The sequence below is a fragment of the Pseudorca crassidens genome, chromosome 1, assembly GCF_039906515.1.
Source record: "Pseudorca crassidens isolate mPseCra1 chromosome 1, mPseCra1.hap1, whole genome shotgun sequence".
NCBI classification, from domain to species: domain Eukaryota; kingdom Metazoa; phylum Chordata; class Mammalia; order Artiodactyla; family Delphinidae; genus Pseudorca; species Pseudorca crassidens.
This window is the reverse complement of record NC_090296.1, coordinates 146,949,972-146,975,687: the sequence shown is the minus strand read 5'-3', so window position 1 is coordinate 146,975,687 and position 25,716 is coordinate 146,949,972. Positions and strand designations below refer to the sequence as shown.

Here is a 25,716-nt window from a genome sequence, read left to right as displayed (position 1 = left end):
AAAGCATCTTGCAACAATGGAGAGAGGTACTACAACAACAATAGCTGCCCCCTCTTTGTACATTTGTGTTCAGAAGCAGAAATCAGAGCACAGATCCCCAGTGTTTGGAGGATAGGTGCCTTTTTGCCCTCCCTGGCTCCTCCTACAAGCTGTTGACTGAAAAAAAAATGCACAACGTTAGAGTTGTGAGTTAAGTTTTATTTGGGGCAAAATGAGGACTATAGCCTGGGAGACAGCATTTCAGATAGCTCTGAGAAACTGCTCCAAAGAGTGGGGAGGTCATATATATGTGATTTTGGTGAAGGGGGAGTACATGCAATCAAGCACATATTTTTTGAAGTTTTCTGCTAGTCTTGTGAAGTTTACTGCTAGTCACAAGGAGCAGACATCACCGTAAAGGATTTTAGTGCTTTTCTAGATATGAGGAGATACAAGAATTGGACTCCTGAAAATATCTAACTATCCGAAGACCTGTTCCGCCAGTTTTTCCCAGAGCACAGAGGGCCTCATTCCCGATCTCCACCCTGAACTCCTTTCAGGGGGTGTTGAAGGTCAGCAGCTGCAGCGGCTCATAATTTGATCCTTATAGAGGTAGATGGCAAGTGCCAATTTGTAGGTGACAAAGCTGTGTGCAAGCTGCTCCGGGAACACGGGTACTGCCATGCAGCTGGTGGTGACGGATGGGTAGCTGCTACTGTGCAAAGAGCTCAAGTTGACCAAAATTAACAGCGATTTACTGTCCAAGTCTTCCCCTAGAAGTTACCAGCCTTCAACAGAGTCCAGAGTGCCAAAATAAGTACATCAGACAGATTCAGCCAGTGGAATTGTTATTTAGGTGGGGAGTCAGATTCCTGGTGCTTCCTACTCTGCCATCCTCCCAGATCCTCTATTTCACTTATTTTCATTGTTTTCATTTTGGTAAACAACTGCTTTTGGCTATGCCCTAGCCTTGAGCTCAACTTTTGTGTTCCACAAGTTTTGATAACGCAGTGTCTTCATTTTTTTTGCTGTTAAATTATGACTTTATTGTCCCGTACCAGATAATGCAGCCTGTACTACTTGTATTATTTTTGCTTTGGTACCTTGAGGGTTTTTTTGAGATTTAAAATACGGTTAATTTTTGGTAATGGGTTAAAATACATTTTAAAAAATGCCTGAGTCCACACAGATACCAAAATTAGAGACAGAACAGGAAGAAGGAGGAAAGGGAAGGCTGTTAGATGCAGAGGGTCTCCAAGCTGTGCTCCAGGGGTACTACAGGAACAGCGGCCCTCTGGAGCGGTGACTTGGACGACACTGGGGGAGGGGGCTACGTGGAATCAGGTCGTCCCCTCCCACATGTTTTGCCGGCTATGCCCTCGGGCCCCCTCCACTTCCAGGCCTGCGACTCCTAGAAGGAGAGCCTAGGGACCTGTCCTAGATACAAGTGGGGGGCGCTGCAGCTGGTGACGAGGGGCCTGAAGGTAGGGAGGGGCGAGGGCTTCGGGGCCCGCAGGTCTGAGGAGGCGCCCGTGCCGGGCCGCATGTAGCCCACCGAAGTCCCACCACCCGGAGCGCGGGACTCGGGTAAGCTCGGTGCGCCCAGGGCGGCCCAGACGCCGCAGGGGTCACCGTCCCCTCCAGGTCCGGCCTGGGCGGCCACGCGCGCCTCCGCCTCCCGGCCCAGCGGGGACGCGCGCAGGGCAGCTCAGGGCGGGGCCGGCAGAGGCGCGCGGCCTCCGGAAGCGCCTTTCCCGGAAGGCAGGGAGGCGGTGCCGGCCTCGGGGGGCGGCCTCGGCGATGGCGGCTGGGCGGCGGGAGCGCTGTCTCTAACCCGCAGAGCCGCGCCGCTGGAGGATGGCCTCGCTCGGACCGGCAGCTACGGGCGAGCAGGTCCCGGGGGCTGAGGCGGAGCCGGGCGCCGCGGGGCCGCCGCCGCCGCCACCGCCGCCGCCGTCCTCTCTGGGGCCCCTGCTACCCCTGCAGCGGGAGCCGCTGTACAACTGGCAGGCGACCAAGGCGTCGCTGAAGGAGCGCTTCGCGTTCCTCTTCAACTCGGAGCTGCTGAGCGATGTGCGCTTCGTGTTGGGCAAGGGCCGCGGCGCCGCCGCCGCTGGGGGCCCGCAGCGCATCCCCGCCCACCGCTTCGTGCTGGCTGCCGGCAGCGCAGTCTTCGACGCCATGTTCAACGGCGGCATGGCCACGACGTCGGCCGAGATCGAGCTGCCCGACGTGGAGCCCGCCGCCTTCCTGGCACTGCTGAGGTGAGCGGCGGGCACCGAGCCGGCCTCCCCAACCCCGCTCTCCTTACCCTCCTTACCCTCCCGGCCTCAGTTTCCTCCCGAGTCTGTGATGCTCGGGAAGGGCGAAACGGAAATTTGTCGGCCGGGACGGCTGCCCGCCGGCTGTGAGAGTAAATATTAGTGTCTAAGGCCAATTAGCGTGCGTTTTCACATTCCAGTAGCGGGTTGTTGCCCACGCTTGGGAATTAGAGAAGTGGTGAGGACAGAGTATGGGTCAGGTTGTCCTGATTGCCCATTTGCGACATTTTAGATTTTTGTTGGGGAAGAGGGATACTTGGGAAGTCTTGTAGACGAGATGACCTTTTAAATTTTTTTAAAATTTATTTTTACTTTTTTTTTTTTTTTTTTGGTACGCGGGCCTCTCACTGTTGTGGCCTCTCCCGTTGCAGAGCACAGGCTCCGGATGTGCAGGCTCAGCGGCCATGGCTCAGGGGCCCAGCCGCTCCAAGGCATGTGGGATCTTCCCGGACTGGGGCACGAACCCGTGTCCCCTGCATTGGCAGGCGGACTCTCAACCACTGCGCCACCAGGGAAGCCCCTATTTTTACTTTTATTTTATTTTTATCCTCTAAACGCCTTTTTCATTCGTGTTAGTTGTCATGATCCAGGACAGTGAATATCAAACAAGTAAGTTTGGCTTTAGCTACCTTTTGTTCCTGCAGATAAGGTTATGTTTGCTTAAAAACGAATCTCCCTTTCGATGTTAAGAGTTTGCTTTTTGATTACTTGAGGATAGAAGATTGACTTCTGATTAATTTTATTTAATGGAAGGGAGCTAATAGTTTGGCATTATTAGCTGTTATTCATGAAAGGCCGTTTCGGAACGTATAGGTATTGTTTGCTACAATTTTACAAATGGGACTGCAGCCCAGAGAAGTCAAGTAACTTGAAGAGGTAACAGAGCCAAGTCATACCAGAGGCCATGTGTGTTTCATTATACCAAGATGGTTTTATCTGCCTGAGTAGAATGTATCATTAAAATAGCAGTCTTGGGTGGTACTGAGACAAAAACAGGTAGGTCAGTGGAAGAGATAAATACTCCACAAAGGCTCACAGCTCTCAGGAAGATCAAGGAAATTGAATACAAAGTTAACACAACACAGGTAGAAAAGAAATCTAAAATCCCATTAATAAGTGGATAAAGACAGGATAGATAACTTAGGGAAAGAAAAAATAATAATTAACAATGAATGTTTAACTTCGATAGTAATTAAAGAAGTGCACATTAAAAAATGTACTTTTCCTCTTCCATTAAACCCTCCAGTTTTTTTTTTTTTTAAGATAACATCTGGGGAGCCCTCTCTGACAGAGGTGGTGGTAAAACAGTCTGGCACTGTAGATTGTTTTCCCCACAGGTAGGAGGTATTCAAGTACTGAAAATGTTCCCCACAAAAATATTTAAGGCAGGATTATTTATAGTAGTGAGGAAGTAGTCAAGCAGAGAGAATGCTTAGATAAACAGTGATAGGTGCATTTGATGGAATGTAGTGCAGCAACTAAGTATGATATTCATGAAGACTAGGTAATAATATTAATGTGGAAAATGTATATAATTAGCATTTGAAACTGTGCTCACTATGATTAAAGACTGGGAAAAGAAACAACAAATGTATACTTAGAGAAAAGGAGAGAAGGAAATATACCAAAATGCTAACCAAAGTTGTGTTGGAATGGTAAGATGATGTTGACTTTTCTTTTCTCTTTGTTTCTCATATTTTTTGTAATTTAGTTCAATTACATTTATAAAGGGGGAAAAAACAACTCAAAAGCTAGGATCTAGATCATTTTGGTTTTTGGTTTGAAGTCAACCAGGAGGATTGGTTATAGCTCATTTAGATTTTCTAAACTAGAAGTATTCTTTAATGAGCTGTTGGTCCACCTGCATTGTAATCACCTGGAGTACTTGTTAAATTTGTAGGTCGCTTCCCTCGTTACAATATTGTAATATTTGGAGGTGGGACCTTGAGAGCATATTTAATACTCTCCCTAAATACTGATACGTGAGAGCCACTGATCTAAAAATATTGTTGGGTAGCTTTTTCCTTTAAAAAACATTGAGATTGCTAGGATAAGAATGTAGAGGGAAAATGCTGATTTCATACTTTCACTGAAGCTGTTGATCAGTCAATACTTTCCCATCAATAGAAAATAAGTGAATTAATCTGAGTCCTTGGAATTTTCCTGTTTTCAGCGTAGTCATGTTATTTGTCCTTCAGGTTCTAGTCATTGTTCTATTCTGGAAGTGATTTTTAAACCTAGGTTATTTAATGGCTGGTTATGAAGCATAGGTGCTGTGCTTACCTATTATTGCGTGACAAAAAGATGTCTCACAGTACTTGCTGAGGTGGAAAAGCAGGTTAGCTTGGGCATATTTTTATGTTTACAACTTGAATTAGTTAATATTACTTAAAGGCTTTTGAACTTGAGTTTGAAGCACTTTAAGAAACTGCTCACTTTGATCTGCCAGACCTTTACGTGATGTTCTTTAGTTGCTCATTTGAGAAATACTGCCTCCCTTGTTATGGACTTCGTCTTCTTTCTCTCTTAAATCCACATATCCAGTCCTGTTCATTCCATCTGTTTAGCAATCTCTTGAATCTTCTCTTTATCCCAAGCACCTTTACCATAGCTGAGCCACCTGCTGTAAAAATCTCCTCTTTTATTTCCCCACATGTACCCCTAATCCCTTCTGATCGTTCTTTATACAATAGCCGAAGTAACTTTATAATTATACAGACCTTATTATATTCTTTTCCTAGTTTAAACCCTCCCAATGCCTCCTGATTGTTCTTAAAATAAATCCGAATCCTTAATGTGGTCTCTAAGGCCCTATCTGATCTGAGACCTGTCTAAAAAAAAAAAAAAGAAAAAAGAAATACTGCCTCCCTGTGCCAGTCACTGTTTTAGATATTGGATACAGCAGTGAACAAGAGAAAGTCCCTGCCCTCGTGGAGCTTATTATCCAGTAGGGAGAAACAAAGATATAATGTCAAGTACTGGTAAGTATTTTAAGGAAAAATGATCAAGTCATGAGGGAAGGAGCATTCTAAGCAAGGAAAAACATGTTTAAAGCCCCAAATTTCTCCTGTTAGAGGAATTGCAAGAGTAAACCAGTGTGATTTGAGCAGATAGAATACAGGGGAAAGTGGTAGAAGATAAGGTCAAAAAGATAGGCTGGCCAGGGTCATGCAGGGCTGTGGAGCCTGTGGAAGGACTTGGATTCCCTCTGGTGTCTGGTGGGAAGCATTTGAACAGGGGAGCGATATGATCAGGTTTACATTTTTTAAAAACTCATTCTGGCAGTTGTTTGGAGATTAGACTGTGGAAGTAGTAAAATGAGTAGCAGGGAATTGAATAAAAGAGGCTCTTGCAGTAGTTCAGGCAAGAGCTGATGGTGGGTTATATATACCAGGGTGGTAGTGATGGACATGATGAGAAGTAGTCAAAATCTGGATATATTCTGAAGGTAGAACCAAGAAGATTTACCAGACATCCAAGGAGGGATATAAGATCAGCCAGTTAGAAATACGAACCTGGAGTTTAGGGAAGAGCTGCTTGCTGAATATAAATTTGAAAGTTAAGAGTAAATGGTATTTAAACCATGAGGCCAGGCGAGATTACCTAGGGAAGGAATGTGTAATAGACTGTGAAGAGAAGGAGGTACAAGGATGAGCTCTGGGACCCTCCAGCATGTAGAGATGTAGCAGAGGAGGAGGAGCATAGGATGAGACTGAGCCACAGCTGTTAGTGGAATTAGAAGGGAAAACAAGGAGCCCACGTGGTGTCCTGAAAGTCCTCTTGAAGAAAGTGCACCAATAAAGAGGGAGTTGTTGACTATGTTAAATGCTGCTGAGAGTTGGGTAAAATGAGAACATTGAATTGATTATTGGTTTTGACAACATGGAGGCTATTGATAGCCCTGGCAAGAGTGATTTCAACAAAAGGATTAGAGTAGATTGGGGAGAAAATATGAAGTGAGGAGCTGGAGACCACTAGTATAAATAATCCTCTCGGAGTTTTGTTGCAATGAGGAACAGAGAAATGGAGCGGTGGCTGGAAGGAGACATGGGTTCCTCAGGTGACAACTATTCCTCAGGTTCTGTCTTCAGCTGTCTTCTTCCTTTCTCCCATTATCCCATGGCTCTACATACTCCCCCAGCTATATTGCCAAACTTGTACTCAGCCCGAACCCAATTTCCAACTGCACAATCACAAACTAATGTCTAGTACCCATACAGATGGACATGTCAACAGTAAAAATATCTAACACTTAATGAGTGCTTGCCACGTTCCGCTTACCATTTATTCCTAAGCACCTTGTGGGAACTCAAATTTCAGAACAGTCTTTGAGGCAGGCATGCTTATTAGGCCCTGTCTCAGTCAGCTTTTGCCACAATAATGCTATAAAGCACCCCAAAACTCAGGGGCTTAAAAAAGACAATCATTTATTCTTCCTTTGAATATTCTTGTTCTGTGGGTCAGTTGGGGATTGACTCAGGTGGGCTTGGCTCCAAGCTGTAGTTTGGTTCCAGTCTGTTCCATGTGTTTCTTATCCTGTTTGGACCAGTCATGAAGGTTCAGCCCCCTTCTCTTAATTTTTTCCAGCATTGCTTCAGACAGACCACTGCCTTTAGACTTAGCTCTCTCCACTCTTCACACTGTTAACAAAGTTATTTCTCTCACATCCAGACATTATCACAATTCCCCTGAATCTCTTAATGTCTTCTTTTTGCATTACAGGATGCAGTTTAAACATTTCAGCAGGTGTACAAGACCTTTATGATTTGATATCTATTCCCCTTCCTCTCCATCTGCTCAGTGCCCCAACTCTACTGATGGCCTTTCCCTTATTTTAATACTTGCCTTCTAAAGCCTCCTTGCCTTTGTACTTAGTCTTTCTGCCTAGAAGATTTCCACACTTAATTACCACCCTTCAGATACACTTCAGGCTTTATCTCCTCTATAAAACATCATTAATTTTGCACTCTGCCTCATCTAATCTCTTGTAGCAAGTTTTGTATCTATTGCTGTACAACAAACAGCTCCAACACTTAGCAGCTTAAACATGGTTTTATTATCTTTCAGGGTTGTGTGGGAGGTTCTTATAGCATATTCTTCAGGTCTCCCATGCAGTCATAGTCTGATAGCAGTTGGGGCTGGAGTCACCTGGAGGTTTGATTCAGACTGAGTTGGCTGAACCTTTTTCTCTCTTTCTCCATGTCTTCTCCAGCTGATCTTTCCAGCAGGGTAGCTTGACTTCTTGGGTAACAGCAGCCCATGGCTCCAGAAAGCACAAAAGTAGGAGCTGCCAGGCATCCTCAAAGTTTAGGTCCCAGACTGGCATTGTGTTAGCTTCTGCCACATTCTGTTAGTTAACGAGAGGCAAACAGGATTAGCCCAGATTCCTTATGGGACAGATCTGTATAAGGGTATGGATAGTAGGAGGCGTGATTTATTGGTGCCATCTTTAGAGATTAGTTATCAAACCATGCCTAATGCATAATTCTGTTGTAATTATGACATTACTTTTTAATCATTTTATTACCATACCATAAGCTTTTTATGGGCGGAGCTGTCGCTCTCATATTTGTATTTCTAGGACCTGTCTCAGTGTCTTGTTATTATATAGTCCCTCAATAAATGTTTTTGAGTAAAATGAAAGAATCAGTAGTGATACACAGTTTCTTGTACATGATCTTGTGATTTTTCTAATTTAAAATGAAATTTTTACCTTAGTCTTTTAATTTTTAAATTAGATTAAATGTAACCTAAGTTTTATCTTTTGGAAAGCCATTCATCTTCGGGGAGAAATCAGAAATAGTTTGATGACCTGTAATTATTTCTCTGTGCTCTTGTCCTTAAAGGTAGTGTATCAGAGCTGAAATGTTCACTTTAAAATACAAAGTATTGTGCTAGTATGTTTAATTTTTAATTATATTTTGTAAACACTGGCTTACATAGTTTGTTTAATATAGCAGTTTTAGTAATTAAATAGAATGTAGAGAAAACATGGATGTATTGATAAAATATGAATCAAGGTGATTCTAGGATTTTCAAGCAGCCTTTTTTCTTATTAGAAATGAAAATGGTTTCCCTATCAATGATAGCTAGAAACCTGTACTGAATTGTCTAGTCGGCTAACATGTATTCATTAAGGCTTAGCCAGGTGCCCACACTTTGTCCGATGCTGTAGGAAAGATATAGGGAAAAATATAAGAAACACAGAGTTCCCTTTCTTATTGTTTATAGTCTAGTATTTATTTATAACTTGCATTGCTCCAAAAAGAATTTAAAATGTCATACAAGAAACACAAGGATAAGAAATAAAACAGAGCCAAGATGAAGCCCATACAAAAATGCATGCTATAGGTACTCTACAAACTTAATTTTGATAATTTTAGCAACTATTACAAAAAGAGAAACCTGGCTAGTCAGTTACAATTCATAGTGTTTGTAGATTAAAAACAAACCAACTGCTTAGGAGATGCACAACTCTGTCTGACAATAAGATCAGTTAAAAAAAAGGCATTACTGGGACTTACCTGGTGGTGCAGTGGTTAAGAATCCGCCTGCCAATGCAGGGGACACAGGTTTGAGCCCTGGTACAGTAAGATGCCACGTGCCGTGGAGCAACTAAGCCCGTGCACCACAACTACTGAGCCTGCGCTCTGGAGCCTGCGAGCAACAACTACTGAGCCCGTGTGCCCTAGATCCCACGCTCTGCAATGAGATGCCACCGCACCACAACGAAGAGTAGCCCCCCCTCAATGCAACTAGAGAAAAGGCTGCGCACAGCAATGAAGACTCGACGCAGCCCAAAAAAATAAATGAAGGCATTACTGACATCAGTGTATCCTCAATCTATGTCTTTAGATATAAATGGAGATGTTTCTTAAATGTATTCGAACCAAAGGTATATTACTGAGGTGTAATTTCATAAAAGCAATTTGAATGGGGTTTTGGACCATATAGAATAGTCTAAAAACACAATTCTTTGGTTCCTGGAATGTTCTTCCTGCCCTCTTTTCATCTTTTAGATCTCAGGTAGAAATTCTTGTAGGAAGCTTTTCCAGATCTCCCTGTCAGGGGCCCCACTTATAGATTCTTAAAGAACCATGTACTTCCACTTTGTGGAGCTGGTTTCCTTAAGTTTGAATCTACTCAAACAAATGATAATAAAGGCCCCACATATCAGCTCTATATTTTATAACTCTAGTAATTTTTGCTTGAAAAAAGATTAAGACAGATGTAAAGACTTCTTCCTGTTTTGCCCTTAAAACAAAAACTTCCTAGGTTTCTGGTTTAGGAAGGGAACTGAGCATGATGTTAGCCTTCTCTCTGCCCCAGTTAAACTGACTGTAAAGAAATACAAAAGAAAATAAATCCGTTACAGTGAAGACAAAAAAAAAGGAGAGAGATTGGAAGCCAATGTGGAAAAGGAACAAAGCAGTTGGAACTGTGTTGATGATGAAATGGAGTGGCCAAGTCTGGAGCCCAGAATCCAGAGCATGAGGAACTACAGTGGTGGTGGGAGCTGCCTTTCCTGGCTGAGCCCCAGCATGGCTCTAGGTGGAGAGTTGGTAGTGAAGAGGGTGAAAATGAGAAGGTAGGGTTAAAACATGGGCATTAATTTAAAGCCTGTTTATAGGCCATCCCCTCAAACCCCCTCTTGTATGCTAACTCCTGGTGACATCTGACAGGCTCCTCTTTAAATAAACAAGACAAACCACCTGGGGAGAACTAGGATGCTGATTTGGTTTAGGGACTCCAAGGTAATGGCATGGGTGGCGGCGGCGGGGGGGGGGGGGGGGCGGGGTTGGTCTCTAACCTAAAGGCTGCCTTCCCACTCCAATGCAAGGTGCCAGTCAGCGAGCCTCCCACATGCACAGCTCCCAGCCACCCTTTCCATTTTGGAGAAGGTTTTAGCTGGAAAGCAGTCCTATACTTACACAGCAGCAAAGAAAACTTACCAGCTACCAGGATATTCAACTGGAGATAATCATTAATCTTTTGACATATAAGGAAAATCAGAATATGAAAAAGACCAAGAACAGCTGATCCTCAAGGAAATAGGTAATTCAGGGAACAGAAAGGAACTTTTAAAACTTGGAGACTTGAGAACATTTTTGCATCCATAAAAAGGAGACATAGTGCTGTGGAGTTAAAAAAAAAAAAGGAACACTCAAGAAAGAAGCAAGAATTCTTAGAAATTTAAACATGTGATTGCTGGGGAGAAAAATAGAAGGGCTAGAAGACTGGCAAGGAAACCTTCTGAAATGCAGAGGAAAATAGAAATGAAGCAATATAAAAATAAAGAGCTAACATTTACTGAGGCTAAGTATTTGTCAGGCATTATTCAAAACACTTTGTGTATTTTAACTGATATTAATCCTCACCAGAGCATTATGAAGTAGCTACTGTTATCCACATCTCTTTTCAGAGAGGAACACAATGATAACTCGTTTAAAGTCACATAGCTGTCAGGTGATGGAATAGGCTCAAACCCAAGCCATCTCTCCCTGAGTCCAGGCAAATTAAAACAGCCCTCACCTGACGGGCCTGATAGTCTAGCACTGAGAGCAGCCAGAAGCCCAGAAATGGCATGTTATGGTAGACAGCTCTTGCATTTCCTCAGCCTCTGTTTCCTCATCTTTAAAATGCAGGTAGCAGCACCTACCTTCCTTGTGGGAGGATTAAATGAATTGGCATCTGTCAGATGGTAGCGACGCAACAAATGTTCATTTTCTCTCTCTCCTTTTTATTCATTCCCCTACCCCTGACTATAAGGGACTAAGTGGTTTTTTCATTCCCTGTACTCATCACCAAGTGGCACCTGATGTTAAATGAGTATTATGAGGGTGATACAGATGGCTGACTTGAAAGGTTTTTGAAAAAATGTTTGAAAACAGTGTAATCTTGAAAAACAGCAACCTTCACTTTTGAACCTGAGACATAGGGAAGTATGAGAATGCACAGCCTCCACTGGAGGTAGTTGTAAGGATAATGATATTATTAGAGGAATGCCAGCATTTGGTTAGGGTGGGATGTTAGGGGGATGCAACAGGCTAGAATTTCATCTTGGGCGGTGAGTCTGCCCACCAGAATAAAAGAAGAAATTGAAAAGCAGTGTATAGGGACATGAAATAGAACTTCCTTTCCTCACTCACTTTACTGTATAGAGTGTTCTGAAAGATGTTAATGGGTTTTCTTTTTTTTTTTAAATAAATGTATTTATTTTTGGCTGCATTGGGTCTTCGTTGCTGCGTGCGGGCTTTTTCTAGTTGCGGCGAGCAGGGGCTACTCTTCGTTGCAGTGTACAGGCTTCTCATTGCAGTGGCTTCTCTTGTTGCAGAGCACAGGCTCTAGGCTCACGGGCTTCAGTAGTTGTGGCTCGCGGGCTCTAGAGCACAGGCTCAGTAGTTGTGGCGCATGGGCTTAGTTGCTACGTGGCACATGGGAATCTCCTGGACCAGGGCTTGAACCTGTGTCCCCTGCACTGGCAGGTGGATTCTTAACTACAGCGCCACCAGGGAAGCCCCCTAATGGGTTCTCTTAAACTCTTATTTTACGACTTGGGTCCTGGGAATATAAGTGTAATAAGTGTTCTTTCTAAGTCTTTAGTATTGCTAAAATGAAATACTTGTTCTTAATGCCTTATTTCTCCAGCACCCTCAGCTATGCTGAGTGTAGTTGAGAACTGGGCAGTAAGCACAAAGGTCTCTGAGGAACCACAAAGGAGCCCTGGAGTGGATATGCAGAAGCTTCAGTATAGTTCAGCAAGAACTGCCCAGGCCTTCTCTGAGAATCTTATGCTTTATCTGCACTTCTAGGAATCTGATTTATCTAGTGACCTAACAGTTAGAAGCAGCCAACCGGGGTGGGGGAGGAGGTATTGGTTTGATAGTATTTTGAAAGGAAGTTGGATCTAAATACTCAAAAGCACATAGCAACATGGGGTCATTTAATGCACTATTAAACTGTTTTATTCCTCCAAAGCCCCAGTACTCTAGTCTTTGGTCATAATGCTAATTCTGGGATAACAAAGAAAGGTTAAAAAATGCCCAGAATAAGAAGACACCATTATCAGGAAATAAATGGATGTTTGACATTTAGAGATGTGAACTTAAGCCATCTGTAGATTTGCTTACATGAACATCCTTTGATGAAGGAGAGATAAATGAACCACTCATCCTAAGCTGCTGTAGGTGCTAAAAGACCTCTAAAAATTTGACTTGGAGACATGAAGATCCCATGATCTTCACTTAACTTTAGTCTCCTCTATAAATGGACACTGCCTACCTCTCAGGATTGAGTCAGAATAAAATGAGGTGATGTGTGTGCACATGCCCTTGTAGCCCTGGAAAGTTTGATGTACTTTTCAAGTTATTTTTCACTTTGCTCATTATCTTTTAAAATATTCCTCAGAGGTTTAACACTGATGGATTGCTTATCTAGAACCCTACTGATCATCTCTGCAATTTCCACTTGTTTCCCAGATTTCTGTATTCAGATGAAGTTCAAATTGGCCCAGAAACAGTTATGACCACTCTTTATACTGCTAAGAAATATGCAGTCCCAGCCTTGGAAGCACACTGTGTGGAATTTCTCACCAAACATCTGAGGGCAGATAATGCCTTTATGTTACTTACTCAGGTAAGTAAATGTAGCTAAGGTATGTATCATTTAGCTTTAAAAAGTGGGTACAACTATATATGAATATTTACTGTTTCCTGGAGAATTAGTCCTAGATTATTATTTTAAAGCATATGAAATCTTCTGGTATGATTCAGGAAAATACATCAGAGTCATATAATTTTAGAATAGAAAAGCAAATTAGAGTTAATATATCATATAATAGGTAAAGAAACTGAAGCCTTATATAAATAGGGCATTATGACTCCAAGTTATATAACTGTTTAGGATTGGAGTTGAGGTTAGTATCCAGCATTGTTCCTGCTATGATTGAGAGTATGATAGCATGAAGCTTTCTGGACATCTTTGTTCTTGATTTGCATTGGGTCTGAAATTAAGATTGAATATTTCAAGTCCGGAAAAGTTGTAAGATGTACTGTCTTCTGTCTTTAAGCTTGCTGACCCACTTCTGGAGGAGTTAGAATTTAAGAATATCCTTACTTTGACATTTAAAAACGTTTTCACTGAGTATACTATACATGCAGAAAAGTACACATATCATAAGTGTACAGTCTGATGAATGTTTACAAACTGAACACATCTATGGAACCATTAACCAGTCTTTAACTTATACTATTTAGCATCTGTTAAATGCCTGTAATCTGAGCTCCATACTTGAGATATAAATAAATTGTTGTTGTTCTTTTTAGACAATGTTATGATACCCTTTTACAAATTTGTTTTCAAAATTCTGAACTAGTCTATATAACCCTGTGCTAGGAGTTGAGTTGTGTCCCCCAGAATTCATGTGTTGAAATTTTAATCCCCAGTACCTCAGAATAAGACCTTTTGGGGAGATAGGGTCTTCACAGAATTAAGCAAGTTAAAATGAGGGGGGGAAAAAGTCTAAGCTGATAATATATAACCCTACTGAATATTAGTAATGGAAATAATCATGGCTGTTCCTTAGCCTAACCGTCTCATTTTCCAAATGAAAAATCTAAAACCTGGCTAGTTAACTACCTGCCCAAAGTCTCACAACAGGCTAGGTGGGGCCAGAGTCCAGAGCTCAAGTTTCCCAGTTCTACATCCATTTGTGGTTTTTTTATTTTTTTGTTTGTTTGTTTTTTTGCTGTACGTGGGCCTCTCACTGTTGTGGCCTCTCCCGTTGTGGAGCACAGGCTCTGGATGCGCAGGCTCAGCGGCCATGGCTCACAGGCCCAGCCGCTTCACGGCATGTGGGATCTTCCCGGACCGGGGCACGAACCCGTGTCCCCTGCATCGGCAGGCGGACTCTCAACCACTGCACCACCAGTGAAACCCTCTACATCCATTTTGTCATACCAGAAATGACTGATGGCATTTTTTTTTTAATCTTTGGCCGTTAAGTATTTATAGTTATAGAAGAAAGAACATGCTGATGTCACCTCTTCTTAGACATAATCACAGAACTCCATGTCTGTATATATTGTATTCCAGACACTAAACTAGTCCCTGTGTATATATTATCACATTTACTCCTCATTACAGCTGTGCTGTTGTTTATTATTATCCCCATTTCAAAGATGAAGAAATGGAAGCGTAAAGAGGTAAATATGTTATATAACATGAGACAGCAAGTGGTAAAAGTAAGGTCTCAACCTTAAACCAGTAAGATACAGTGATATTGATGATAATAATAGCAAAATGTATTGAGTGAGTATTGTGTGCCAGGTACCATTCTGAATACTTGGTATGCATTAATTCATTTAATCTTCACAATAACTTTAGGAGATGTAGCTATTCTAGGTGAAGATTTTCTTATCATCCCCATTTTATAGACAAGGAAATTGAAGCACAGGGAGGTGAAATAACTTGACCAAGATTATATAACTAATAAGTGATGTCTCCTTGCATTTTTTTCCTCTTTTGAATTTGTGATGAAAATCCAATAAAGACGTTGATAGTCATAAGATTCTTTATTGTCTAAACAATTTTGTTGTGTGTAGAGAGGGTCACTTAACTACTCTTCTTTTTTAAATTCAGTCATAAAATTTAGAAACCAATAGGACTTCCCTGGCGGTCCAATGGTTAAGATTCTGCACTTCCACTCCAGGAGGCACGGGTTCATACCTGATCGGGGAACTAAGATCCCGTATGCTGCACGGTATGGCCAAAAGAAAAAAAAAATTTAGAAACCAGTAAATTAAACTTTGACGATTAAAATACGCTTTCTAGGGCTTCCCTGGTGGCGCAGTGGTTGAGAGTCCGCCTGCCGATGCAGGGGACATGGGTTCGTGCCCCGGTCCGGGAAGATCCCACATGCCATGGAGCGGCTGGGCCCATGAGCCATGGCTGCTGAGCCTGTGCTTCCGGAGCCTGTGCTCTGCAACAGGAGAGGCCACAGCAGTGAGAGGCCCGCATACCGCAAAAAAAAAACAACAAAAACAAACAAAAAAAAACCACTTTCTAGTTCAGGAGGCCAAGGTGGGGCCTGAGAGTCTGCATTTCTAACAGACTTTCAGATGATGCTGGTGCTTCTGGACTACACTTTGAGTAGCAAGGGTTAACAGATGTCACTGAGAAAAAGAAATTTTTTAGTGTCTCATTGGTCATAGAACTCAACATTACTCCAAAGTTTTCATGGTGGGGTCATGTGAATTAGCCCACAAATTGTCATGTGAACGTCTTGTTCCTGCCAAGTGAGTCATTTGAACTGAGCATGTTCATTTACTTGAGAGGACCTATGCTAGCTTCCCTCTAAAACAAAGAGCCAGTATACTGTACCAGCATAGATTACAGAGGGAAAAACACTCTCTGTGAAGTGATACAATCATTAAAAATAGTGCTATTCTATCAGGTAATGCCAGACTCAAACTAAATTTAGAGAAAATTTATTTTACTCTTAAGTAGCAGCAGTAGATTCTAAAGGAAACTTGATACTGTATCTGAGTGACTGAAATATTGCTACTCTGAATTAAATAATTTTTACCAAAAATTGTTTTTCCTAGAGTAAAATATCAATTTTTGCATGAACACTAACTCACCTATAAAAACTGAGTTGGCCAGTTAAAATATCTGCTGAAGTTAGAATTTTTAAAATGTACTATTTTTCATATTTTAAAAATACAAAAACTATGATCCTAGACTGGATCCCATGCTAGAAGGAACAGTGTTATAAAAAGCATTATTGGGCCAATTGAAAAAACTGAAATACAGACAGTAGACTTCTGTTTTGTCCATGCTATTAAATGTAAACAGAGGTGACTCTAGGCCAGAAGGAAAATTGGTCATTGGCACACCTATCATCGTATCTCCTTTTTCAGTGTTATGGTTTTTTAAGAATTTCATTTCTCCTTTTTCAGTGTTACAGTTTTTTAAAAATTTCAATTGAGTTTGAACGCCCCCATTTTTAAACTTTTTTTTGAATTATAATATGCATCCTAATAAAGCACATATTGTAAGTTTGACGTCTGACTTCTTAAAACCTAGATTAGCTTTGCTAAAATCATACAGTATACAGTTGATCCTTGAACAACACGGGTTTGAACTTTGTGGGTCCACTTGTATGTGTAATTTTTTCAGTAGTAAATACTATAGCACTACATGATTAGTGGCTGATTGAATCCAAGGATACGGAGGAACCTCGGATACAAAGGGCCAACTATAAGTTATATGTGGATTTTGACTGCACAGAGGGTCAGTGCCCCTAACCCCCAAGTTGTTCAAGAGTCAGCTGTAGGGCTTCCCTGGTGGCGCAGTGGTTGAGAGTCCGCCTGCCAATGCAGGGGACACGGGTTTGTGCCCCAGTCCGGGAAGAGCCCACATGCCGCAGAGCGGCTGGGCCCGTGAGCCATGGCCGCTGAGCCTGCACGTCCAGAGCCTGTGCTCCACAACGGGAGAGGCCACAACAGTGAGAGGCCCGCGTACCACAAAAAAAAAAAAAAAAAAGAGTCAGCTGTATACTCTTTTGTTCAATATATACAGTACTTTCTTTTGCTTACCATTAAGTTTGTGGGATTCCTTCATATTGTTGTGTGTAGTTGTAGATCGTTCATTCTCATTATTGTGTAATATTCCATCACGTGAATTTACTTATTTGCTCCTCTGTTGTCAGGCCTAGCTTTTGCTTAGGTTCCCAGAACTTTCATGCTGTAAAATTCTTGTACTTTATTCTCTTCCCCCAATCAAAATAGGAAATGGAAAAAAAAACTGATCTGTTGGTACTGGTATGCTTGACAATTGATATTACCATTTAGTGAAAAGATCTTAAGACTTGGACTTAAGTACTGGCTTTGGAGCATAACTAGCTAGATGTTACTGGGCAAGTCAGTATACCTCTCTGAGCCTCTGTTTCCTCATCTGGATAATGGGATAATGTCTGCCTTATGTAACCTAGAGTGTTTCATTAAGGGTAACATAAGTGATGTATAAGAAACAAGGCAATGCATATATAGGCATATGAAAATAAAAATAACAGGGTTGTTAGTGGTAATATGAATTAATTGTTATCTCAGCAGGGCATTTTTGCTTTTAGCTTTTATTTCTGATTGTGGAATGAAAAGTTTTAAGCACATATAAGACATTATAATTGTATTTTAAGTATGTGTTTTTATATAATTAGCAATTATAATTGTTTACAGTATTAGCTTTGAATATGTACAGCCTGAAGGTAAAATAACTATGAAAATAACTAGCTTTTTATATGTTTAGGCTCGATTATTTGATGAACCTCAGCTTGCTAGTCTTTGTCTAGACACAATAGACAAAAGCACGATGGATGCAATAAGTGCAGAAGGGTTTACTGATATTGATATAGGTAAGTTCACTGTGAATTAAAATGTTACCTTTTAAGTACAGTAATGCCTTACTAGTCAGCCTTGTGGGCAGACAAGCTGTTTTTAAATTAGTGGGTTTTCCAAGTGATTTAAGTCTACCTCTTTAAGAGTTTTGCTTTCTTTATTTTGCTGAAATATTCCTAAAAGTCTTAACTACCTCATTGCCTTTTAAAAGATGTCAAATCAAACAAATATTCATTGAATGCTCACCATATGCATGGCATTATACTAGAGTCCTATAAGAAATACAAAGAAGGGTAAGATGTGCATTTTCTTAAGGAAACTATCATCTAATTGGAGAATCAGGGAACAAATATGTGAAAATTAAGATTTAAGGCATTAAATAGAAGAGATGACATATGGCAAAATGTGACTTACGCCTTTTCTGAACTAGATACATAGAAAATAATTACTATGCAAATCCAGAACATGAAGAGAGCACCTCACATAGGAGTGTTAGGAAAATCTTGACCCAGAAGGTTCTGACATGGGCCTTAGAGAATGGATAACATTTGGTTAATGAAGAGGGGAGGGCATTAGAGGCAAGTGGAACTGCACGAAGAAGTGTGTGTAGAGGAAGGGCGGTACAAGGCAGGTGAAAGCCAGCTTGTGGAGGACAGTGCAGTGACAGGCTGAGGAGTTTGAATTTTGTCGTGTAGGAGAGCAGAGAGAGCTGATCCAGGCTTATGACTTAAAATATCACCATCATGAACCCGTAATATCTATCTTTAATCTTACCTTTTTCTGGGCTCCAAATTTATATACCCAACTATTTACTTGACATCTTCATTTGGAGATTTTATAGGCATTTCCAACAACACAGCTAAAAGAGAGCCATTGATTTCCCCCAACTCCCTGTTAAATCTTTTTGTTCCTTTCCAGTTTTCTCCTCATTCTTCCCTAATGGCACCACCATGCACAACTAAAAACCTAGAAGTTATTCTTGATTACTCTCTTTCTTTCATACCCCACATGCAGTTTATCAGCACATGCTCTCTGCTCCCCACTCCAAATGTATCCTGGGGGAATTCCGTGGCAGTCCAGTTAGGACTCGGTGCTTTCACTGCCGGGGCCCAGGTTCAATTCCTGGTCGGGGAACTAAGATCCTGCAAGCAGCGCAGCACAGCCAAAAAAAAACCACAAAGGTATCCTGAATCTGACCATTTCTTACCATATCCATTGCTCCCACATAGTCGAAGCCACTGTTCTCTCACCTGGATAACCTCTGTGGTCTCCTATTGTCTCCCTGCTTCCACTCACCCTTGCTTTCATACTGTCCATTCTCTACACAGCAGCAGATTGTATCACATCCTTGCTTCCAGTGTCTTCCCACTGCAGTTAGAATAAAATTCTAACTGCTTACAAAACTTACAAGATCCTATGTGATCAAGCCTTATTAGTCAGGGTAGGCTAGGCTTGGCTGTGGTAACAAATAGACCCCAAAATGCAAGCTCAACACATTTGCACAAATAAACCCCCAAAATGCACACTGCTCCAACACAGTAGAAATTTTTTTTACACTCACGCAGTCCAAGGAAGTGTTCCCGGCCAGTGAGTGGGTCTCTTCCATCTTGTGGCTCTGCCATTTCCTACAGCCTGCTTATTATTTGTATCTTGCTAGCAAATGGGAAAACGCCTGGGCAAGGAAAATACCCACATCTTAAAAGCTTTGACCTTGAAATGGCACCCTCATTTTGCCTCTTATTTCATTGGACAGAATTCAGTCACCAGATGCCACCTAACTTAAGGGGAGGCTAGGAGATGCAGACTACTCACATCCCAGGAAGAAGAGAAAACAGAATTTTTGTGAAGAGCTGGCAGTAACTACCTGCCTCCTTCTGTATCTGACCTTGTCTCCTACCATTCTGCTTCTCATTCACTATGTTCCATATGCACTGGCCACAGTTATTTCAGTGTTTTTGAGCCTTTGTATTTTCTGTTCCTTCTGATTGGAATCCTTTTCCCCATGAAAAGGATTTCCCCATGAAATCTTTGTGTGGCTACCTCCTTTTAATCATTCAGATCGCAGGTTAAACAAGACCTGAGACGGGCCATCTCACGCCTACGTAAAGTACCATATTCCCCTAAACAATCCCTGTTCTGTTACTCTGATTTATTTTTCTCATAATATGTATCACTCTCTGAAAATCTTATCTTGGTCTTTGTCTGAATATGTATATATTGATTGTCTACCTCCTCCTCCTAGATTGTACACTTCTTAAAGGCAGAGACTTTGTCTTGTTTACCACTGTATCTCCAGCACTGAAAGTAGTAGAACATAGTATGTGTTCAGTTAATAGTTGTTGACCAACTGGGCTGACTGGCTATGTCTAGAATGTTGCCTTTCCTTCCCACCTTGGCTAGTTCTCACTCAGTCTTAATGTCTTGGCTCAAATTATAACTTTCTTAAGAACTGCTGCCCTCCCCTCTTCCATGAAATTTAATATATTCCTGTTTCAATAACATCCCTTTCTTAGTTTGCCTGTCTGCTGCACATTACCTTGGGAAGGATTTGTGCTCTTCTTGCATTATCCTGAAGGGCAGCGACTAGATTTGGTTCCCCCCCAGCACCTGCACGTTGTGTGCTATTGAATTTTTGTTGAGTTACTGGATGTTTGAGAGCCCTAAGCACTGCCCACGTTGGTAATGAAACATTGCTTAATCCTAGTGTCCTTCCCTTTAAGGAGCTATCAAGTGCTCCACTTCAGTCTACTGTCATTTGAAATAATACTGCCTGCATCTGGGTGACTCACTCCGAGAAGTTGTTTTGTAAATAGCTCCTCCATTAGGCATGCCATTGGATCCTGGGAATCTTTTTTTTTTTTTTTTTTGAGGGTATTAAATTATTTATTTATTACACATGATAATGGATGATACACAAGCTTCATTCCCATCTATATCTGGTACCATAATCCAATTTAGATATATTGCATAGGATGTGCCAACAATCATATATTAATAATCAGAAAACTCCATGACTTTGCTCGGGTGACCCTTTTCGCGGTGAACTCCAGGTCACAACGCAATAACTGTCAGTTCATCTACACCAAGGTTTCGGAAGACAATAGCTTCTCCACCAGAGCAGGTTGTAAATAAATTTTGAATGGAACCTGGCATCACCCTGAAGGAATACTAACTTCACACTGTTGGGGTAGTTTACCAAAATGGCTTCAGAGTAGACTAACTTTACACAGCATATTTAAAAAAAAGACACATTTATTCAGTGTCATGATCAGACTATTACATTTAGCCATCAACAGCATGGGTGGAAGAAAAAAAAATCTACATTAAAACCCTTTGTTGGAATGCTTTACACTTTCCATAGAACAGAAACTAAAATAACCTGTTATACAATTAGTCACAAATACAGTCCTCGAGTTTTTTTGCCCATACACATGAGTATTGTCTAAAACATGTCTTCTTTGTAGCAGCTAGGCCCTACCACCACTGTGCTTTGGCTGAGTTCACATATCTCTTGTAACCTGTAGCTTCCCTGTCACTTCTCTGGCTCTCCTCTCCTGCTAAGCTTTGTTTCCTGGCAGTAATCAAAACCTTCTGCCACTGCCATAGCTCCTGCTGCTGCTGGAACCACCACAGCCACCTTGGTTTCGGGGCTTGGCAAAGTATTGGCCTCCACCACCACAGGGGCCAGAACTTCTGCCTCCAAAGTTTCCTCCTTTCATGGGTCCAAAATTTGAAGATTGATTGTTGTAACTGCCAAAATCATTGTAGCTTCCACCACCTCCAGAATTGCTTTCATCATTACCAAATCCATTATAGCCATCCCCACTGCCACCATAGCCACCACCACCACGGCTGCCACCAAAGCCAGCTCGACCACTGAAGTTTCCTCCACGACCAAAGCTGTCATTCCCACCAAAACCCCCTCCACAACCACCACCAAAGTTTCCAGAACCACTTCGACTTCTTTGGCTGGGTGAGGCACTAGCCATCTCTTGCTTAGATAGGGCTTTCCTTACTTCACAGTTGTGGCCATTCACATTTTTTATTTCTGAATGACAGTCTTGTCTACAGAGTCATGGTCATCAAAGGTTACGAAAGCAAAGACTCTCTTTTTGCCACTCCCTTGATCAGTCATGATTTCAGTCACTTCAATTTTCCCATACTGTTCAAAGTAATCTCTTAGATGATGTTCTTCAGTGTCTTCTTTAATGCCACCAACAAAAGTCTTTTTCACCTGGTTAAGTGGGCACCAGGTCTTTGAGAATCTTCTCTTGAGATGGTCCTTTTTGGTTCCACAACTCTTCCATCCACCTTGTGTGGCCTTGCATTCATGGCCACATCCACCTCCTCCACAGTGGCATATGTGACGAACCCAAAGCCCCTGGAGCGCTTGGTTCTTGGATCCCTCATTACCACACAGTCTGTGAGCGCTCCCCGCTGCTCGCAATGGCTCCTCAGGCTCTCATCGGTTGTTTCAAAGCTCAAACCTCCGAAGAAGAGCTTCCGCAGCTGTTCGGGCTCTTTGGGTGACTCTGACTTAGACATGACAGCAGTGGAGGTGGGGGAGACATCAACGATGCTTACTCAGCGGCGTCCACGGGCAGAAAGTAATCTACCGAATGTATCTCCTTGGGAACCTTGAAGTAGGTACCTTGCACAGGATGAAAACCCTATAAATATTTGTTGATTTGATTTGATTTGCAGTGGTTTGTATTAAAACCCAGTATTGTATGATGTTTATAAATATAATCCTGTGTGTTTTTATGATCTTCATTAGGCTCTCAGCTGTCATTTCTTATTATAACACATCTATCTATAGAGGACCTATGTGTTTTCACCTCATAGTCTAGTTTGTCACAAATGTACTTGTTAAAAATTGGGAATGAAAGAGAATTCTAGGATCTGAAAGAAAGACCTGGCTTCAGGAGCTTTTTTTAAATAGCTATTTTAGATTCTAGGGATGCTTCTTCTCCTCTGGCATTTGAATATGTGCTCCAGAGGGATATGCTTACCTTTTTCCAAGTAGAGAGATACTGTTTCTTGTAGGTTTTTGCCAAAGGAAAAAGATAATATGTCACATTGATAGAACAGAATTAATTTACATTATGCCAGGGGCAGTATAATGTGCTTGTTTTTTAGCCTTTAAGTTTCTATGTTTACCTTTACTTAAGTTTTTAGCATACAAGGTAGAGAAATGGAGGTTCAAAGTTGTCTGTTTTTCTATTGAATGATTAAATATTATGATCATAGTATATTCCTAATCCTACAAGTATTGAGGTATGTTGACTTACATTCATTTATCTTTGAAAAGGTTTCCTGGGACCTTAGTTTATACTCATCTGCTCAGCTACAAGAGAAGGAAAAAGCTTGATTTTTAAAAAAATTATGTTTAACCTCTTCATTTTTAACATATTGTTGGGCCCCTTCTGTGTTCCAGGGACTGTGATATCTTTGCTGTAATGATACCTATGTTTGTTATTAAACTAATATTTGGTTCCGGTATGAATGTGTAGACCATTGCATAGTAGAATTTTGTTTTTAATAAATTTTTCTTAGGTGTGTGTTTCTGGGCAATTTAATTATATTTTAATGTTTTCATTGATTTCTGGTCTACTGTAGTTTAAAAATAACTCAGCCTATTTTAATTTTGCCTATGATAAGAGGGGAAAGGATTCTGAGTGAGGGCCTGAGTTACGGTCATGATATTTATACTTGGATGTCAGATAGGGCTTTCAAACTTAATATGTCCAAAATTAAGCTTCAGATCTCCCCTCTGACCACCCCCCACCCTGCTTCCACATAGTAGTCTTTCTCATCTCAGTTGATGCACTGTCATCCCTCCATTGCTTAGACTATACACCTGGGAATTATCCTTTACTCATGCTCTCTATCACCCCCTATATCCAATCTGTTAGGAAATCTCCAGTCTCCTTTCAGAGTATACCCTGAATCTGATCATTTTTCACCACTTCCGCCTGGTCCAGGCCACCATCACCTCTGACCTGGATCAGCGCAAGAGCCTCCTAATTGATCTTGTTTCCACTCTTGCCTCCGTTACTGTCTCTTCTCATCACGGCTGCCAGGGTGGTTGTTTTAGAACATAAAATGTCACAGCTCAAAACCCTCCAGGGGTTCCCTTTTTCACTCAGAGTAAAAGCCAAATGATCTACAGGGTGCTACGTGATTGCACCCTGCTTCCCACCATGTTTCTGGCCTCGTCACCTACTAATTTTCCCTCTTGCTCACTCTCCTCCAGCCACACTGACCTCCTGGCTGTTCCTCAGATATGCCAGGCACACTCTGATAAGAGAGCCTTCGCACTGGCCAGTCCTGGGGCGCTCTTTCTCTCGAGGTGTGTTTGGCCTACTGACCCCACCCCCCTCGACCTCCTTCAGGTCTTAACTCAAGTGAGGCCTATCCAAACTATCCTATTTTAAGCTGCATTTCTGATTCCCCTTACCCTGCTATCTTTTCCTATATTTATTATGTAACACAGTATAATTTACTTATGTCTGTTGAATCTGTTTCCCCCATTAGAATGTAAGCTCCGTGAAGGCAAGGAATTTTTAACTTTTTGTTTAATGATATATCCTCAGTGTCTAGAATAGTGCCTGGCACATTGTGAGTGGTTAATAAGAAATATTTGCTGAATGAATGAATGAATTGTAATCTGTAGACTTTATGAATTTGTTCATTACTGATTGGGAGCCTTTTTCTCTGACTTACTTATTATTCTTGTTCTGAATATTTGAGTTTGCTTGCTGAATGGCATGAATATATAAGGAGATACTGTATCTAAGCTTCCATGTATGGTAAGTAATAAGTTGAATGTTAACCTTATAGTAATTTTTTAAAGAAAACTTTGCTGTTTAATTCCTTTAATTCTTTAATATTTTTAAGTGTAGACTCTATAGTTTTAAGTATCCTATTTTTATTGAGATTTGAAAATTTTATATAAGCATGTTTGTCAGTATTTTGTTAAAGAGCAAAATATTACTAATGTGATATATTTTTGTATTTTACCTGTAGACACACTCTGTGCAGTTCTAGAAAGAGACACTCTTAGTATTAGAGAAAGTCGACTTTTTGGAGCTGTTGTACGGTGGGCAGAAGCGGAATGTCAAAGACAACAATTGCCTGTGACTTTTGGAAACAAACAGAAAGTTCTAGGGAAAGCACTGTCCTTGATCCGGTTCCCGCTGATGACCATTGAGGAGTTTGCAGCCGGTAAGGCTGTAACTTGTCCAAAATCTACTTGAAACTATTTTAATGGGCAGTCAGTCTCCCTGTGCGAGAGAGGAAAAGAAGCTGTTTATGTATGTGCATTTGTGTGTATAATTTCATTCAATTCTCCTAATAGCCCTTCAAGATAATATTGTAGGTTATATATTTATGTATTTTAAAATTATATGTATTTTATATCTTTTAAAATATTTTGTATATTATAAATATATAAAAATTATGTGGTATTTTATAGGTTTAAGAACTGAACCTGAGAGAGGTTAAGTGCCTTACCTAAAGTTACAATGACAGATCTTTCTGACTCTTAGGGTTGATGCTTCTTAGTTCTATGACCAGTTCTTGTTTCCCATATCAACACTGAGTATCATCTGCTTTTAAGTCATGGCCAGATTGATTTAAAAGAAAAAAAAAAAATCTCATAATGGTTTAAAATTATATTTCCTTATGTTTATTGGCCATTTGTATTTTTTCTTTTTCCTTTTTTTTTGAATTTTTAAATTTAATTTTATTTATTTTTTAATACAGCAGGTTCTTATTAGTCATCCATTTTATACACACATCAGTGTATACATGTCAATCCCAATCGCCCAATTCACCACACCACCACCCCAACCCCCCGCCACTTCCCCCCCTTGGTGTCCATACGTTTGTTCTCTACATCTGTGTCTCTATTTCTGCCCTGCAAACCAGTTCATCTGTACCATTTTTCTGGGTTCCACATATATGTGTTAATACACGATATTTGTTTTTCTCTTTCTGACTTACTTCACTCTGTATGG

General features: G+C 41.2%; 1 protein-coding gene and 1 pseudogene across 2 annotated transcripts in view; one reads left to right on the top strand and one right to left on the bottom strand.

Moving 5' to 3' along the window:
- The first annotated feature begins 1,751 nt into the window (after nucleotides 1-1,751).
- BTBD1 (BTB domain containing 1) overlaps nucleotides 1,752-25,716 on the top strand; it is a 45,182-nt gene continuing 21,217 nt past the window's right edge. The window contains exons 1-4 of one of the 2 annotated variants that reach the window (XM_067698198.1): nucleotides 1,752-2,243; nucleotides 12,779-12,935; nucleotides 17,607-17,712; nucleotides 24,725-24,922. In XM_067698198.1, coding sequence (XP_067554299.1) covers nucleotides 1,837-2,243; nucleotides 12,779-12,935; nucleotides 17,607-17,712; nucleotides 24,725-24,922 — 868 coding nt within the window. In that variant the 5' untranslated portion in view covers nucleotides 1,752-1,836. The remainder of the gene's footprint in view (nucleotides 2,244-12,778; nucleotides 12,936-17,606; nucleotides 17,713-24,724; nucleotides 24,923-25,716) is intronic. The other variant, XM_067698192.1, reaches the window with a different exon arrangement.
- LOC137202521 (heterogeneous nuclear ribonucleoprotein A1-like) lies at nucleotides 20,938-22,350 on the bottom strand (annotated as a pseudogene).